Below are 18,152 nucleotides of genomic sequence, written 5' to 3' on the forward strand. Positions count from 1 at the left end.
TGACTAGCTAGCTTGGTTGCTTAACCCTGATCTAGTGTTTAAAACCTCTTTACAGTGCATTTATATAAATTCCCTGATCCGGGGAGAGGTCATCTTGCTGCCAGAGCTTACTGAATACTGGCAGAAACCATGAAAACATTTTTCTGCACAACAACCAAGCAAGCACACCACTATGACAACCATCCAGAAGAGACCCTGCCTTAATCATAGCACTGAGATGGGGGTTTGCTCAAATGTGGATATTTATGGTTATTGCTCAGGACAGTAAGGCTGCTAGAAGCGGTAGCCATGTTTTGTTGTTTGTAGTAACTAGGCTCAGGGGAAAACAGAGAAATCCAGTTGTGTCTTTGTGAAAGCAGCACCAACTTTTCAACTCCACAGGGAACCTTTAAGATGCTGGTAGGCGGATTTTGTTAAAACTGGAATGAGGCAAGCTACCAGCTTCCCCCTTTTTCAATCTTTATGATAAGCTAAGCTAGCCGGCTGCTGGCTGTAGCATCATCTACTGCACACATGAAACAGACATGAGAGTGCACACAAGGGCATTTCCCAAAACTATTTCTTTAAGAAACACTGTCTAAAAAAGGCCAACAAGGTGTGCAGTAACGAATCTCAATGACTACTAACTGGAGCTCTGCTTTAGTATTGACACAATGGCCGCAGGGGGGTTGTGTTTTGAATTAGATCAGTGCAAAGTCAATTTTTCTTACACCAGCACCTTTCTGTATCCATAAAGTCAATTGTGCAGACTATAAAACCTGAAATCATCTTGTTCCTGTGTGTGTGTTTGTGAGTGTGTGTGCTTGTGTGTGTCCCTTTTACAGCAGACATATGGTGCTTTTCTCGGCCTTTGCCAAAGGTTTCTTAAGGTAAGGCTACGGAACTTCAGAGTGTTCTGTCTCTGCCAGTATCAGTATTCTGTACGTGAGGGGCAAATGGGAGAAATTAGATTTCATACAGTTGTGTGTGTGTGTGTGTGTGTGTGTGTGTGCGTGTGTGTGTGTGTGTGTGTGTGTGTGTGTGTTTGTGTGTGTGTTTGTGTGTGTGTGTGTGTGTGTGCGCTTGCCTTCATGTCTAATAGTCTCCTCACACTTTCCTCAATCAGATTACTCTCCTTCCCTGTCTGCTGCTCTGTGTCCTGTTCAGTGCAGCAACTCCTGTTGCACCATCCTGAAGCCCATTGCATGCCCCTCCCATCCTGCCTGGCGGACTGAACTACATACATACACACACAAATACACGCACACACACACACACACACACACACACCCTCCCCAACAAGTGTGATTAAGCATCGGTGTTCTGGCCGCAAACAGGCAGGGTGCACACTGTAGCTCAGACAGCACAGGGACCAAAAGTGCCTTATTCAGCTACTGAAAGATAGATAGAAAAGAAAAGAAGCAAGTGACTGCATTGCATTGTGTGTTTGGCTGTGAGTGTGTGTGTGTATGTCTGTGTGTGTATATCAGACTGTCTGTACCCCAGCAGTCAACAGCACAGGTCATCAATGGAACTGTCAGATGATCCAAGGTCGAGGGGGCAAGAGGAGGCACCCCCATCACTGCCACCGTGTGTGTCCCAAATAAAAAGCAGCAGCTTCAGTGCCGTCCAGCAGCAGGGCTACTCTGCATCCATCTATCTCCGACACAAAGACAAGCTGGAGCGGGTGAGTAAAGTACTTCTCAAACATCATGACATGACTTAGTCAGCTGTCAATCTACCTTTTGGAAGCTCAAGAGGTGACGTTAAAAGTTGAAAGTGGTTCTAGTAAGCAACTATCTTGACAAAGTATCTCAGAATATATGCTGTATATATATATGTATTTTAAGTATGTAATGATAAATTCTGAGAAATCTTTTCACTTTCCAGATTGTCAGGTATGCAATATGTCTCTCTGAGTCCAGGAGACACATTAGTTGATTATCAACTGGAAACCAATCCATTCTGCATGCTGTGGTGTTCCAGCTTTAGCACAGGAGAATTGCTACAGGAGAAGAGTGCAATTGAGCTTTGTTGCCTCCAATGAGAATTGATTACTCCTTCCTTCACTGCTGCTACACACACAGTACACACACAAATCAAAAAAGACACACACTTAGAATTGGTTTTCATTTCTGGGTGTCAAAGTGTTTGTGTCGAAGTGTTTCTTTACTTTAAACAGAAGCCTGCATTTTAAGTTCTTCATGGAATGCTAATAATATTAGATTAGTTTAGATTAGTCTCATGAACTAAAGCAGGGCAGAGGTCAAATTATTAGACATTTTAAAGTATTAATCTCGAAAAGCTCAGTTTCGGTCTCTTTGGCGGCACCTGTGGCAATAAACAGTAATTGCGGAAGCACACTTCCCACATATCCAGACAGAGTTGCATGTGTGACGTCCACAGTTGGCTCTGGTTGTAACTCTTGATTTTCCACGCTGACGGTTTCCTTTTTAGACTGTTTGCCTCACCAACACACATGTATGGAGGCCCAAAAGTGATGATTTACAGATTATTGCTTTAAATGATTAGTCAGTTTACAAAATACGTTCTTAAATATGCTTTACAAAATAATCAGTAAGAACAATACACCTGAAACATTCAGTAAGTTGCTTCTTGGCAAAAATGAATAAAAGCATTTGCTGGTTGCTAATGTCTTTAAGCATATATCTGCATATAAATGCAGAATGTGTTGGCAGGGAAGATTTCTACGGTTGGACAATATTACTTCAACCATTTACAGCAGGCTTTATTGTTATGCTGGAAAACAGTCTGTGTGTACAGCAAAAGAGAAGGATTATACAGGCAATGATGCAATCCCAGAACAACTGGCTACCATGAGACAACACTTACGCCCCTGTTTTTCTTCATTCTCAGACGTCCGTACAAGAGCAGATAACAATCCTGCATTGTCTCTCCCACCAACTCCATTCTTGGTACAAACGTTGCCAGAAGCCCTGTTAAAAGGAAGTCCTGGCCCGGATGTCCTTTACTGCTTATCCGAAAAACTACTCACTAAAAACCAGAAGCCGCTAAAAAATTGCTGCTGCCCCCAGAGGCAATATCGTAATTAGATGATAGCAAATGAGTTCTAAAACTGTCTGGTTCAGGCCTTGTCTTGTCTCTGTTTTTAAAGGAGTAAACTTATTAACTTCGGGTTTGGACGATTGACCACACAAAGTGAACACTGTGTATCTCACTTTGTAGTCTAAGTAATTGTGACAAACATTTAAAAAAATATCTTCGGTCGCCCTACAGCACAGACAGATATACAGTATGTTTACAGCCAGTCTAAGGTCTGTGATCTGACGACATAATCAGCTGCATAACCAGAGAAAGACTCGGGGTTCTCTGGGTGCACTCATACACACTGTCCTTTCACATCAAACAACACTTCCCACTCAACCAAAAGCACTTTGAAATCCGCTGAATTAATTGGTCCTTGCCTGCAACAAAATGAGGTTCAGGGTTGATTTCTGGCCAATGCAATCGTGTGTGTGTGTGTGTGTGTGTGTGTGTGTGTGTGTGTGTGTGTGTGTGAGTGTGTGATGGAGGAGGAGGTGGAAGTGAGGGATAAACCAAAAATGCATGCAAGGGATGATGATAAATGCATGAAATGCTGGTGTGATTTGGTGTGGGCTTGTGATGTTTTGTTGTTATGTTGTGCATTTTGATCCATGTGACTGCTTACATGAAAAGTTTTCTTTTGCATGTGCGGCAGATTTTTCTTGCATTTTATCATCGGCAACACAGAGGGGGTTTTTTCAGGCTGGTAAAATTGTACTGCCATGTTGTCTTCTTTAAAGCACTTTTTATAGCACACTACATAGAACTTCATGTAGCTCATAAATCCTGAACAGCAGCTTAGCAACATTTATTTGCAAGGGTTATTTAACAGCCTACACATTTAGGAACTAATAAGATAGATCAAATATATGACTGTAACTGAAAACACACAAATGAGATGATCATTACTTATAAATCTATCTCATTTTAATCTATATTCTTCTTCAAAGTCCCACTCTTCCCAGACATGATTCAGGATCCAATTAAACTAAAAGGAGGAAAGAAAACAGGGGGGATTGTGAATCATTTCTACCACTCAGTGCTTTCTCATCGTTTTCCAAACAACAATTCAGTCATCAGATGATCAATGTAGAACCCCTTTCCCCCGCTAACACCCGCTAACTCCGACCTTTCCGGCACGGTGCTATTCTCCGTAACTTCTACAACTCTTTGTCATCTCAGCTTTAAATTCCACCCGTCTCTGTCCGAGTAGCGCTCGAACATCGTTCCAAATTTGACTGAATGAGTAATAGATACAATAAAGACCTAACCACCGTAACATCTCCACTGTTTACTAACCTTGTTTCTGGCACGTTTGTGATGTCAGACGGTGACGCAGCAGAAAAGAGACCGAAAGTAGTATACTCCACTGGCAATGGGAAAAAAAACATTTATTTATTAGTGGGTCTTCCCGGGTTTGAAAAACCTGCATCAACGCGTTAATTTTGGTGGGAAAGGGGAAAGGGGTATAACTGTACTTTACTCCTCTTTCTTTTAACCATGGGGCCTGTTGGTTGTAGAGGCTGAGCTGGTCGCTGCATTGCTCTGCTCAGGACAATCACTAACTTATGGAGCTTTCTGAACAAGACAGCCTTACACAACCATTACTTTCCCCGCTGGATCTGTAACTGCACCCCATCCACAGAGCTGCTGGCATGTAGCCCGTGGCTTTGCGCCCAGTCAGCCTTCACTCAGCACATATCACCCTGACTATGACGCCATGGCAATTTAAAAAAAAACACCCTGCCCTGTGCACACCTGGCAACCTGCTGTTGAGCTTTGAGTGTGAAGGTGAAACACCTACTGTATACTCAGGCGTCTTTCATTGACATACACAGGTATACTCGCACATAATAAAACAGTAACAAAATGCCATATTGAATTATTTTAAATGTTAACTCTGAGGACAGTTTGTCTGATTTGCAAATCTATTGCAATGTAAAGGGTTTTATTATTATAAACAGCTGTTTTTAAGGCATTTAATTAATCAAATTTCAGCATAAAGTAGGACCCTTCTACATACTGAGATATGTTCATTGATAGGCTGTTAGAACAACCTTAAGAAACCTTGCTAAAATGTCAGGTGTGGCAAAATCAGGGTTTCTTGCAGTAAAAGTATTATATGACCTGTAACCACCATGTTTTTTTTGTTATACTGAAACAAACCTGGTGAAGGCCCTTGGTATCATTATAATTTGCTCATTTGTGTGAGCAAAGTCTGAATGTGCCTTCCAGTGTGACTCTTAAAGATGAGGACTATTTATAATTGGTCCCTTGTGTTGGACAACTGCGCTTTACATTATCAGATAATTATGTTCTGGTCAAAGAGTCATGGGAGAGCAGGAATGAACCCGTAAAGGCTGCTGTGACCTCTGACCTGCTCTCCTGCGAACAGCGCTGCTTGAAAAGTGCACTGGTCAAAAAGAGCTGTTCGAGAAAAAGGAAGAAGAAAATGGACTGGAAGGCCTTTCATACATTAGTATTCAGTGTTGCATCATGGTGGTGACTGTGCGGTGAGTAAATTGTTTATGTCAACAGTTTCCTTCCATTACTGCTAGTGACCGTTAGCTGGGGATTTTTGGTCATGTTGCAGCTCAGCTAGAAATTGTCGCTCTGTCCCACCAGCTGATTGTTCGTGCTGATGGTCAGGGAAACAGTGAAAATCCCATCCAGTTTATCACCTTGTTCCCCCCCTGCCGGAAAAGGTGTTTGTTTGACCTCATACAAGCAGCTTTAGGAACATTCACCTCTCCTGGGAAGTGGTCCAAACATTTCTGTCCCCTCTGTCTCTTTCACTCTCCCATTCTTTTTTTGCTCACACACAGACAGGGTGACGTGCAGAGGGCACCCACCCGAGACAGACACAGCAGGTTTCCCTGCTATGACTTTGTTTGTCCCACAGTGCTCCCAAGTCTTTGTTATCAAAAGTCATTCTTACTGTACATGCTGTATGTGGATGACAGGGACAAAGAATCTGTTGTCTCATTGATAAAAGAAATCTGATCATAGAAATCACTATAGATTTTAATGTATTGGACAGCCAAGACTCTCTGAGGCTGTAGAAGACACAATGGTGCCTGAAGCTAAATGCTAGTGTAACATGATAACAAGAACATGTTAAGCAACATCATCATCAAGAACATCAACAACATCATCAATATCGTCAATAGCATCAATATCATTAAATGCAGAGAAAGAGCTTCATGAAACAGCTGGATCTTTAGGCACTACGAGATGCGTGCCGAGACAGTTGTGTCATCTGGCAGGAATGAAACACCAGATGACACTACAGTCTCATGTAATAACGACATTTTCATCAGCTTCAGCAGTGCTATGTGTTAAGTGCTTATTATCAAATGTTAGCATGCTCACATGCTTAGACAGTGAGCATGGCAAACATCAGCATGTTAGCATGCAAACATGCCAACAGCTTCAGTAATAAATACTGTTTTCTTTGAATATAAAAACTAAACTCCACAAACATTTTTTTTAAGACCAGTGAAAGAAATGCTGAATAAGCGCACAGTATTTATAAAGTGTCTGAATTGCTGTCCAAGAACAATCTGTTCGACTCAAATCAGTCTGGCTTTAAGCGGAGTCACTCTACCGAAACTGCACGACTGTCGGTAACAGAATGACTGCGTCTGGCTAAAGCTTCTGGACTGTCCTCAGCTCTATTGCTGCTAGATCTGTCAGCAGCTCCACACTCTCTGAGCTTGGTATCTCAAGATCTGCCCTCCGCTAATTCATGTCCTACCTCTCAGGAAGATCTTTTAGAGTATCTTGGAAGGAAGAAGTGTCCAAACCGCACGGCTTATCCACAGGGGTGCCTCAAGGGCCAGTACTCGGTCCCCTTCTCTTTTCAATATTTACCACCTCACTAGGTGCAATCATCCGCTCCCATTCCTTCTCCTTCCATTGCTATGCAGATTATCCTGAGCTACCAAAGTAAGAAAAAAAAAACTCTTCCACACGTCTTCTGTCATTCCCTAATTTCTCCCTCGTCTCCCATTATGTCCTTCCTTCACTCCCTGCACGGCGCTGGCCAAAACAGCAGCAGCTTGCCTGCAGTCAGCAGCATATGTTGTTTTTTGCTTTAAGGCACCGCTTTATTCATCTGTGAGAGAAGGGAAAGGTATGGAGCAAATAAGAGAGTGGAAGAAAGTGTTAGCATGTTTTTCAATTTTTCAACTATGAGGCCCTTTAATGTTCTTTTGTGCAAATTGGAAAAGGCAGAGCTGTAGGTTTGAGGCCAAGTGTAACATGACTGAGTGCTCTGCAATCTGGTGCATTATTGAAAAGCACATTTATTACAATGATTTAAACACAGTGGGGATTAAAGCAGACAGAAATGCTGACTTACAGTTAGGTCATCAGTTACAAGTTATTAATGGGAGCTGTGGGGCTGTTAGAAATTCTTTGTCTTCTCCAGGGACAACTAGGTGCATTAATGTGTGTGTTAGAGTGTGTGTGTACATGCCCCACCTATTGAGTTCAAAACAATTTGGTAGTTTTGCTGCAGCTGTCACACACAGTGGATTACCAATGGCATGTTTCAGCATCCCTGCCTTCTACAGTCGAGTCGAAGTGATTTCTGCCAGATGAGGTTTGTTCACAAGGCAGATAAAAGAGGAAGATAGAGAGAGGAGGAAGAGGAGGGAGGAATCGAGGAGGAGGAGGAGGAGGGGGGTTGCTGGGGCTCGAAGCCACCGCTCTGTATTGGCCGTTTGAATGAGAGGGGTTGGTCTTTCTCCATCTCTCTCACCACCACCGGAGAAGCAGAGAGTGAGCCGCACACACGCGCACACTCACACACACACACACACACACACATAGACACACATACAGAGGCTGGAGGCTGGAGGAACCATGTCAGGACATGGGACAGACCAGGACCTTCCAGGAGAGTGAGGAAGCAGCATGATGAAGACGATTGCAGAGCGTGAAGACTTTACATACTGAGGGCTGGGGGATGAAGACGGAGAGGCTGGCGGACAGAGATGTGTGACTGAGCTGCTGCTGCTGTATCCCACCTGTCACAGAAGTTTAAATGAGTGCTGCTCTCATGACGGGACCGGCCCCACAGGAGCCCTTAAAGGTGACTTTTACAACCCTCAAATACACCTGCTTCAGTCCGCATCTGTTTAATGTGTGATTTTAATCTTAGTTTGTCTGTCGGTGGGACTTTAGTGCATGTTTGTTTCTTGCTGATTCTGCATAATTCATTCATTGATTTAATTGGATGCAACCTTAACAGACATTACGTGTTCTTGAATAGCCAATGAAAATAAAACATTTGTATATTAATAAACAAAGTTAGGGCTGTGATTAATTTAATTAGATATAATGTCTTTGAGTAATCAATTATTTGATTAGTTGTTTAATTGGAGAATTTGCCATCCCAATTTCTCACAGCTTAATGAATTGTTTTTAAATTCCTCATTTTTTTCTAAACAACAGCTCAGAATGAAAATATATGCAATGTACCAAAATATAAAACAGACAAAAGAAGAAAGTCCACACTTGTTGGAAGCTTGAACCAGCTTGTATGGGACGTTTAGAGTGATAGATGACTTGAACAATTCTATTCCTAATCAAAGTTGTTTGTGGTTGATTTTCAGAAAACGATTGTCTCTATAGTTTGCAGATCTATCTATCTATCTATCTATCTATCTATCATGCCAGAAAAATTGAGGAAAATATATATTTTTTCTTATATTTTAAATGTAAGAAAATATTAGAATTTCCCCCACATGAGATATGCAAATGATTGCCATTTCAAAAGACAACTACAATGATAATTTTTTTCTTATAAAGGTTGTTTAATACATTTTAAATAATGATTTATTCTATGTGTCAAAAAGTATTGTAAAAAAAAAAGTACTATCAGTTTGCCAGAGCCAAAGACAAATTGCTAATTTGTCCAAATAACAGAACAAAACCCAAAATATTAAATTTATCACAATATATATAAGATAGAATATAATTATTTCATACATTTGGGAGATTTAAATGAGCTAACGTTGGATATTTTATGCATAAAAATTGCAATTACTATTTCTTTTGCACCACACTTTCTTACTGTCAAATATTTGAATCATATATTAATGGTGTCTGCTGTTAAGACAGCGACAGCTATGTAAGGTCATTTTGACAGCATTGAATACAGCTGTGGAAACCCATTGTGTATCCAGTGTGTTACAGTGTTTTCAAAGTGAAGGAAATATCATATCTTACTGCAGTAACTGTCTGTTGTCTGACCTGTCTCGCTCTGTCAGTTTTGTTCTGTATAATGAGGCGGCCATGTGCACATCCACAAGTCCAGCATGGTCCTCCACCCTGCTAAACGTGATGAAGAGCTCAGAGGTCTCAGTGGACACAGAGGAGTGTTAGGTGCATCCGGCTGGCACCAGACTTTCAGCTTCATCGCCTGAGACAGACAGTGCAGAGAGGAGCGGGAGATCAGATTGACAAAGATCCTCCAGCTCCCATCTTTGACTCAGTGCTGAATAGTGTTTTTCTTTTGTTTGTAGTTGTAGATGGGAGAAAAGTTACTGCTTACGCTTCTGAACTCATCAGCGGGAGGCAATTCATGTGATTGATCGAACACAACAAAAGAGAATATGTAATGAGACGTGATGACAGCTCAGAAAACCGACAAAGCCAAACAGGGCAGGGAATGAGATGTTGAAAATGTGTTGTCGTAAGCAAAACAGAAGTGCCAAACTGCACTTTTAAAACAGAGAAAAATCAAGACTCCCCGGGCCGGATCAGGGCAATAAGGCTGCAGAATCGAAATCCCTGACCACTGGCTGTCACTCAGTCCTTATTACAACCCTTATATATCACATGCTGCACCATATACATGCACACTAATATAGAACTTAATATTGCTTGTTATAAATGCGACATTGGGTGTATCCATCCCGGCACAGAGGTCATAAAATTCCCTTTCAGCTGGGATTCACTTCAGCAACAAAGCAGACAGAATACAGAAAAGGACAGAACAGAGCTTTACAGTATTTCTTATGCTTGGGTTTTAGTCTGCATCAATTTGCCTTCAGCTGGAGAGCGTTACACTTCACTTGCACTCGTACATTTTTAAAGCTTGGGGATTTCAGCTCCAGAGTTTGAATTCATCTGCAGCCTGGTTGTAAAATCAAGTGTTTTCCACTGTCAAATGAGGACATTAACTTGTTGTTGTATTGATCATGAATCCCATCCTCTAATCAATAACATTGACTGAGGACATTAGCATTTAAAGGCTGATCATTTCCCTTTTGTACACCATCTAGAACTAACCATTCATCAATGTCTTCTCTGTAAGGTGTCAACCTGCTGTGTAACAACAACGAAAGAGTTGTTCTCTGCAGTGCTATGGATTCTGCACCTTCATAAAAACTCCCGTGAATAACTAAGTCTGACTTTTACTAAATGTGTGTATGTGTTACTTATCTTCCAGACCCAGCAGAAGTGCATAGCCATCTTTGCGCTTCTGTGCTGCTGTGCTGTGCTGATGGTGCTGATCTTCTCCTCTGTGGACCTTTGGGGCGACGATGAGGACGGTATCACAGAGGAAAACTGTGGCAGTGACTGTCGGTAAGATGCTCCGCGTGTGTTACATGATAATGAGTCTTATTTATATTTAAACCCTAAAAATAAATCAGTATAGTGCAAAATATGTTATCCAATAACTTTTTAATTATCTAGCCCCATAAACCTAAAGGACACCTCCACCAGTTTAGCATTGTACTTTAGCACTGTCAGACTCACCTTCACAGTTTTTCAAGTATTAAAAGTGATGTAGCAAACCAGAGATATTTTTATTCCGCACTTCTTCGTTCTTATATAACCAGCAGTGCAACTGGACTACCAAAGGTTTGGCTAGAGATTGAAGTTTTACACTAGTAGCGGCTAATTTAACCTTGAGCAGCTAACTTCAAGCAGATAAGCTGAGAGCTACAGACTAGCATCTGTTAGCTCTGTAAGATAACGTTTCCTTCACACTCTCACATTTTTTTTATTTTCAAACTTCTGTTTTTCCGACCCAAACTACACAGACTTGCATAACTTAAGTCAATTTATAAGATTTTGCGTAGCTTTGTGTAAACAGAGGCTCCAGAAACTCAAAAAGTATGTGTTACTTTCAGCATCGAGCTTGTAGAGAATATTCCAGAAGACCTCTCCCTCCCGATAGATGGCAAACACCACCTCCCTCTTTCAGCCGGCTTTCACATACTGTTGGACCAAGCAAAGCACTCTGTTGAGGTGGTGTCACCTGCCTGGGCCTTAAACCCCTGGGATCTGGAAACAACACCGAGCATTGCCAAACAGGTACAAAGTCACGGCAGAGAGTCTGATTACATCTCTATATTTCTGCAGAGCTCAAACCAACTGCATTTCCCAGGGGTTCTGTGATGGGAAATGCAATTATTTTCAAGTAAATCTGTGTGTAGTCTTTTAATGAGGTTAGTCCTGCAGAGATGGTAAGTATTGGCCTTTAAAGAGACATCCAGACATCCATGCTCAACTAATACAGAACATCCCTCTCTTCCTCAGGGTCAGCTTTTGTTCCAGAGGCTGCTCAGCCTGAAGTCTCGTGGGGTTAAACTGAAGATTGCCAGCAGTCTGGCTAACTCTGCTGAACTGAAGACCTTGGCAGAACACAGTGAGTGGCTGACATATTTTCATTTTACAAAAGCAATTTGTTATGCCGCTGTAGCCGACCAGAAAGAAGATTTATGGTACGGAGGACGGAAGTTGCCAAAATAAAAAAAATGTTTTCTTCATGTGTCAGTTAAAGATTTTTTGACTCACTTTCATTATAAACAGCTTCTAGTTTAGCCCACAAGTAAAAGCTTGTGTCCATATGTGTTGTTTTAGGTTTATGTAGGTTAGGTTTTACGTACTGAGCGTATGTAGCATCATGTACAATCATAAAACAACATGAGATAGAATACATAAAAAGCATTTAAAGGAAATGTACAGAAAATTAATACAGAAAAATCTGAGTTTGGGCAAACCAATGAGGGGGAAACAGGAAAAGAAAAAATACATTTAACAACTGAATTAACACATTTTTAGATAAAGGGGGACATTAAATAAATAAATGAATAGAAATGTTTTTATAATTCACCTTTTATGCCTTGCATGTCAGCCGAGAGAAAGTTGATTGAAGATTTGAGCTCCTCAGTGGATTTTTCAATTGAAAAGCCCTGCTCCTCGAGCTAGCTTGAGCACAGCTACAATGTTTTCTGCTGTTTCTTCCATTTTCCCTTTTTGGATAGACAATTTTGTAGGAGTAATGGGTGGGCAACCTTCACTTTTGCGTTTAGCTGAGGACGCTTAAATACAAAGGTAACTATGAAGAATATTTAAGGTTATTTAGGTTACATTTTATTGACTGATTAATGCCTAAATTGATGATCAATTTTATTTTTGGTACATTTAATTGCATATTAATTTATCAATCCAGCAGCTTTCAGCAGCTTCGGTCCTCCATACTGTAGCTCCTGACAACTCATCTGACAGAATTATTGTAAACAAACCGTGTTTTAAAGAAAGAATCTTTGTATATTATAACATTTTCAGTGTTTCTTTGATTGTTTTACGTCAGCATACACTAAATTGTATATTTAGTGTATGCTGAATGCTAAATATGTCTGATTTATATCAAGGATACTATCAAGGATACAAGGAAACAATACTAGGTGTATTTACACCTTCCAGCCCAATTTAGCAGCTCTGCAGGACAGGTCATTCATTGTTCATGTCTGCCAAACTTCAAAATAAAGGTCAAAAAAGCATGAATGTGAACGTTCACCTGACTGGTTTCCTTTCAAAGCCTTTTCCTCTCAGGCTGCCTGCCTGCTGTGCCCACATACACATCAGACAGCTCAAGGCCAACTGGCAGATTTCCAGGATTCCCTCCGTCTAATTCTTTCAAACTTTACATATCGGTCTCATATTGTCTAGATGCAGAGGTTCGCTTCCTCAATATGACAGCTCTTACCAGAGGAGAACTACATTCCTCATTCTGGATAGTGGATCGGAGGCACATTTACATCGGGAGCGCTGACATGGACTGGAGGTCACTCTCCAAGGTAACAACAAACATAACAACATGAATTTGCAGAGTGAAATCAGAACGGAGGATAGATGAGCCTCTGCAGTCAGGCGTTGCCAGGACTGCAGTTCTGCACTGAAAATGGCTACAGAAGCCTTTGGTCTCTCAGAAATACAAGCTGGACATACACACATTTAATTAAATGATAACCTTGTCACCCCACAGGGACTTCAAACATAACACAGAGTCTGGATTAGTTCCACTCTACACCTGTACCTTTTTATGCAGTTCCTCGAGCACCTCCTAATGAGCATCAGGGATGATTTAAGATTGCTGTCTGAGGCGGTACAGAGAGACAAGTAGCATTTCACTTTGCATTTAATATGTAATTCACAATAGTGGAGGAACCAGGGAGCATTAGCATACTACTACTTGAAGTGATTACCTGGCACTTTTCATGCCTCAGTGCTGGCTGGAGGGAGAACTACTGCTCAGTATAATTAACTAAAGAGCCAGAGGGAAGGAAGGAACGGACACATATATGAATAAGTGCAAACATACACACACACACACACACACAGAGAGACATACTGTACAGAGCAAATTATAGAGGAGCAGAAAGGAAGAGGAGGGGAGCCAAGAACAATCTGTCCAAAATCCATCATACATGGTAGCAGAATAGACTTTAGAATAAACCACTTTGTGCTTCCTTCTGGGTCAGTCACCAAAATAGAATAAACATGAAACAAATGTTTGCAGTGTGGTTAATGACCAGGCTAGAATACATTAAGAATGGCTGTCTCTTGTCCACTTTTCTTTTTGCTGTCCTTAGCCATGCTAGCGACTCTAAAGAAGGCAATGTGAGCCTTTTGAGTCAGACCACCGCTTCCACTCCAGTATTTCAATTAATCCAATACTTCAGTTTGATACGAGGCAAAATTCTTACAAAGCTAATGGCACCTCAGCTGTTAGCTAGTTAGCAAATTATACCATGCTAAAATGCCAAACTAGTAGCCTATGTAAAATATTTACCATGTTTAGCTTACATTGGAAGTATAATATCTGCCAGCACATAAGCCACTGCGTACATGTTAGCATGCTGATGTTAGCTTCCAGCTCAAAACACCACTGTGCCCAGCCACGCCTCAGAATAATATAGATAATATTCTTATATGTCAACTACTTCTTTAAGATATCAAAACCAAATCCTCACTCTACTTCCTTTCTCACATTGCTAAAGCCTGTCTATACAGTGTAATGTAGTACACTCAGCATGCAACTTTTCTGCTGCATTACCTCTTCCTGTCTGCTTCTTTCTGACCCCCCACAGAGGAAAGAACTGGGGCTGGTGGTGTATAACTGCAGCTGTCTGGCTCTGGACCTCCATCGAATCTTCTCATTTTACTGGCAGCTCCATGAGAGGGACTACATCCCCTCCATCTGGTCGAAAAGAGTTACAGCCCTCTACGGGAGGCATGACGCCCTGGAGCTGCAACTCAACTCTACAGAGGCCTCTGCTTATGTGTCTGTGAGGAACCATTCTCTTATGTTGCGTATTACAGCATGTTAACACATAAATATACAGTACAAAACACAGGTTATGCCTGTTAGAAATTCTTTGCCTGGTTTATATTCCTCTTAAGGCAGCAATTTCCTGACTCAGGTCTGGATAGTGAATGTCTTTCTAAAAGTTTCATTATGGACTAATAACAGACACACACAGGGTACGATTAATCATGTTAATATCATGCTGAGGAGCATCTTGGGTATGAATTTCTCAGTACCTGAGCCTAATTTGACAGTAATGAATCTTGTTACCCTCCAAGCGACAGGATGCTTATCAGTTGCATGAGGCACATTTATCATCCTATAGAAACTAATGGAGCCACACTGTCACAAGCTGCTGCCAACTCCAACCTCCTCGTGGGCCTCACTTCTTCTAGTAATGAAACATTGATGAAGACATGTGCCTTGTTGTTTTTCTATCCCTGTACTCTATCCTAATGTCAGACATTTTGGACTTAACAAAGTTAATATTTAAAGTCGTCTAAATCATTTTTTAACCACTCAGCTAGATGATTTCTTTATATAATTTTTGGTGCAAACTTGTCTGAGAGATGTTTCCTTTCTGCAGACCTCTCCTGAACTCTTCTGCTCTAAAGATCGCACCAGAGATGTAGATGCTATCTATCAAGTCATCCAGAGTGCAAAGACATTTATCTTCATATCCGTGACAGACTACCTCCCTCTGGTTAGCAAGAGTTTCAGAGGAACCTCAGTCACAAGGTACATCAGAACTCTGTATTCCCTAAAGTTAGCATTCAAACATAGTGTCTTGTAACAAAAAAGGAACTGTAATTTGAGAACACATTGTAGCATTGAGATTATCGAACAGTGTCTTATTGCAGCAGTTTCATCAATAGGTACTGGTCCCCTATTGATGAGATGCTCAGAGAGGCTGTGGTGCTGAGGGGACTCAAAGTTCGCCTGCTGATAAGCTTCTGGAAGAAGACTCATCCCCTCACCTTTAACTTTGTCACCTCCCTCAAATCACTCTGCATGCAGCTACACAACTGTTCATTAGAGGTGGTGCGTGAGTCAATATAATTCAACCACATTTATTAAAGCTTTATTTTAGTGTCTGCAGTAACTTCTTTGCAACTTCTAAACATTCCTCTTGTTTCATTGTGCTAGAACTAAATGTGCAATGGGTGTGGTACAAATGTATACTGATTTTAATGTATCAAATTTCTCTGCAGAGGTTTTTCAGTCACAAGGAGCAAAAGGAAGATGTTCAACATGGACTCAACCACAACAAGTACATGGTGACCGACAACGCCCTCTATATTGGTAGGCAATGCATAATGTGTCTGCAGCCTAAATGTACTTTTTTGTCAGTTGTTTTTGTATTTAAAAATATTTAAGGTATTTCTGTGCTATTTTAACACATTACATTTTTTTGGTATAGTTTATCACCTTATTCTCTTTCTTCTCAAGCCTCTGATGGACTAAATATGAAGCTCAGTTGGGAAACAGTTAGCTTAGACAAGCAACAGAGTAAAAACACAGGGTAACAGCTAGTTCCAATATATGTATGTGCCTCATGTATAAACCAACAGGAGAGGATACAGAGAAATAAAATACCAAAAAGAACCAAAGACTGCTGAATTATCTCAGTCAGACGCCGTGGTAAATACAAACACCTACTATCAGTTCGAATGTTGCCAGCTAGCTTAAAGGTATCTTGCGGTTTACCAGGTGTATGAGGGACAAATAATCTTGTCATTTCTATGTAGACCAGCAAGAAGCTCTGTCTGCCAGGCTAAGAAGCACAACACTTCTTAAAATCGCAACTGGACGTTTTAATACCAACATTTTTTAGATTGAACTAACTACATTCAAAGTTAGCTTTGAAGGCACTTGTTGAGGGATTAGTTATACCTCTGGATAGAGCCAGGCTAGCTAAGGTAAGCTAACCCCATCCTTGCTGTACCTTCACATTTAACTTAAATATCTGAGAGTAATGTAAATCTCATCATCCACAAATCCTAAAATATTATTTCTTGAGATAAAACACTTTACAGACAGAATATCTAAGGCTTGCTGTTCGTCCACAGGTAACCACGACTGGGTTGGGAGTGACTTTGCACTGTCTGCAGGAGTTGGGCTGGTGGTCAAGATGAAGAATAGTCTTTCAGAGAGGGGAGTGACAATCCTGGAACACGTCAAGGCTGCTTTTGAAAGAGACTGGAGGTCACGCTACGCAAAGAGTCTGCAAGGAAACAAAGATCAACAGGGGAAATACAGACACCTGCAACAAAAGAAAACTCATATGGACATGAAGGATGAAAACGAGTGGAACGACCCTTTATCTTTATAAGCACAGAATGTCTTTCTATAACCTAAAGCCTAATAAACTGCATACTCTAAATTTTATGATACATATGCACAATATGAGAATGTGACTTAGACTGTTAGACTTAAATGTATTTTTGTGATGTTATTTTAATAGATTCAACAAAGACAACATCAACGTAATAACTTGACTCATTTATGTTGCAAGAAGTAACTTATAAATCATTAACCAAACCGTATATGAGCATGTCATTCTGCATGAATATTGAAAGCAATATTCAAACTAGAACTATTTACCAGGACAAGCAATATGCTGATTATAAAATCAATATGCTCTATGTCAAACATATATAAATCCATGAGTCCCATCAAACTCACCAAAACTAACTGCAGAATTTACTGATGATGCACTATTCCACTGTTTTTATGTTTGTTTATTTTATAACCTTTATGAGTATTTTACATTTGTATAGCATTTAGGACATTCATGCTGTATGGCCTATTATTGCAATGATTTTGAATTTCTTGTTATTGTTGACCCACATACATACTTAATAATTTTACAGCTGTCTGTGATTTCATTGAAATGTTACATCTCCCCTCATAAAATGTTCTCTTTTCCTAATTGTTGTTGTGTTTATTCAAGCACCGCTTCACAGAAACAAGTGTACAACATTTATAAATACACAAACCCCAAACAACAAGGTCAGTGGCTTCTCAACAGATAATAGTCAGACTCTCTCAGACGGCTGTGTTTTTACTTTGTTTCCTTTACAGGATTTAATTAGGATTGACTAATGTAGTGCGGCCCAACCACTCTTCTTATCCTTTTATCAGAGCCCTAACAAGCTGTTAGTTAGTCACCAGAGTGTTTTTAGTGGATGCACAGGGAGAATGAAAGAATTTTAGATTTGAAGCCATTAGCAGGTTTCTTGAATCGCAGAATCCACAATTCCTGTTGTTGAGTTTGAAAAAAGTTCATCTGAGTCTATATCTAGTAAGTGTGCATTATATAACATTTTAGCGGTTGCACTAAAGCACAGCTAGACTAGAAATAGTCCAAAGCATGAATCCAATTTCATGGGTTGCTTGTGTGATACTCCAGCTACACTCATGCAAACTGCATGAACCACATTTGGCCACTGGTGGGCAGAAAAAACACCTTATACCGAGACCAGAACACTGA

General features: G+C 40.6%; 1 protein-coding gene across 1 annotated transcript; it reads left to right on the plus strand.

The window, feature by feature from the left end:
* The first annotated feature begins 1,492 nt into the window (after positions 1 to 1,492).
* Positions 1,493 to 17,195, plus strand: pld5 (phospholipase D family member 5). Its single transcript, XM_069666519.1, has 10 exons — positions 1,493 to 1,666; positions 10,508 to 10,644; positions 11,196 to 11,379; positions 11,605 to 11,713; positions 13,021 to 13,148; positions 14,442 to 14,639; positions 15,246 to 15,397; positions 15,535 to 15,700; positions 15,871 to 15,961; positions 16,729 to 17,195. Exons 1-10 carry the CDS (start codon positions 1,508 to 1,510, stop codon positions 16,989 to 16,991), a joined length of 1,587 nt encoding a protein of 528 aa, XP_069522620.1. The 5' UTR covers positions 1,493 to 1,507; the 3' UTR covers positions 16,992 to 17,195.
* The last annotated feature ends 957 nt before the right edge of the window (positions 17,196 to 18,152 follow it).

Source organism: Semicossyphus pulcher, unplaced genomic scaffold (assembly GCF_022749685.1).
Source record: "Semicossyphus pulcher isolate SPU_LCO1_2020_fin unplaced genomic scaffold, fSemPul1.0.p SCAF_17, whole genome shotgun sequence".
Taxonomy (NCBI): Eukaryota; Metazoa; Chordata; class Actinopteri; order Labriformes; family Labridae; genus Semicossyphus; species Semicossyphus pulcher.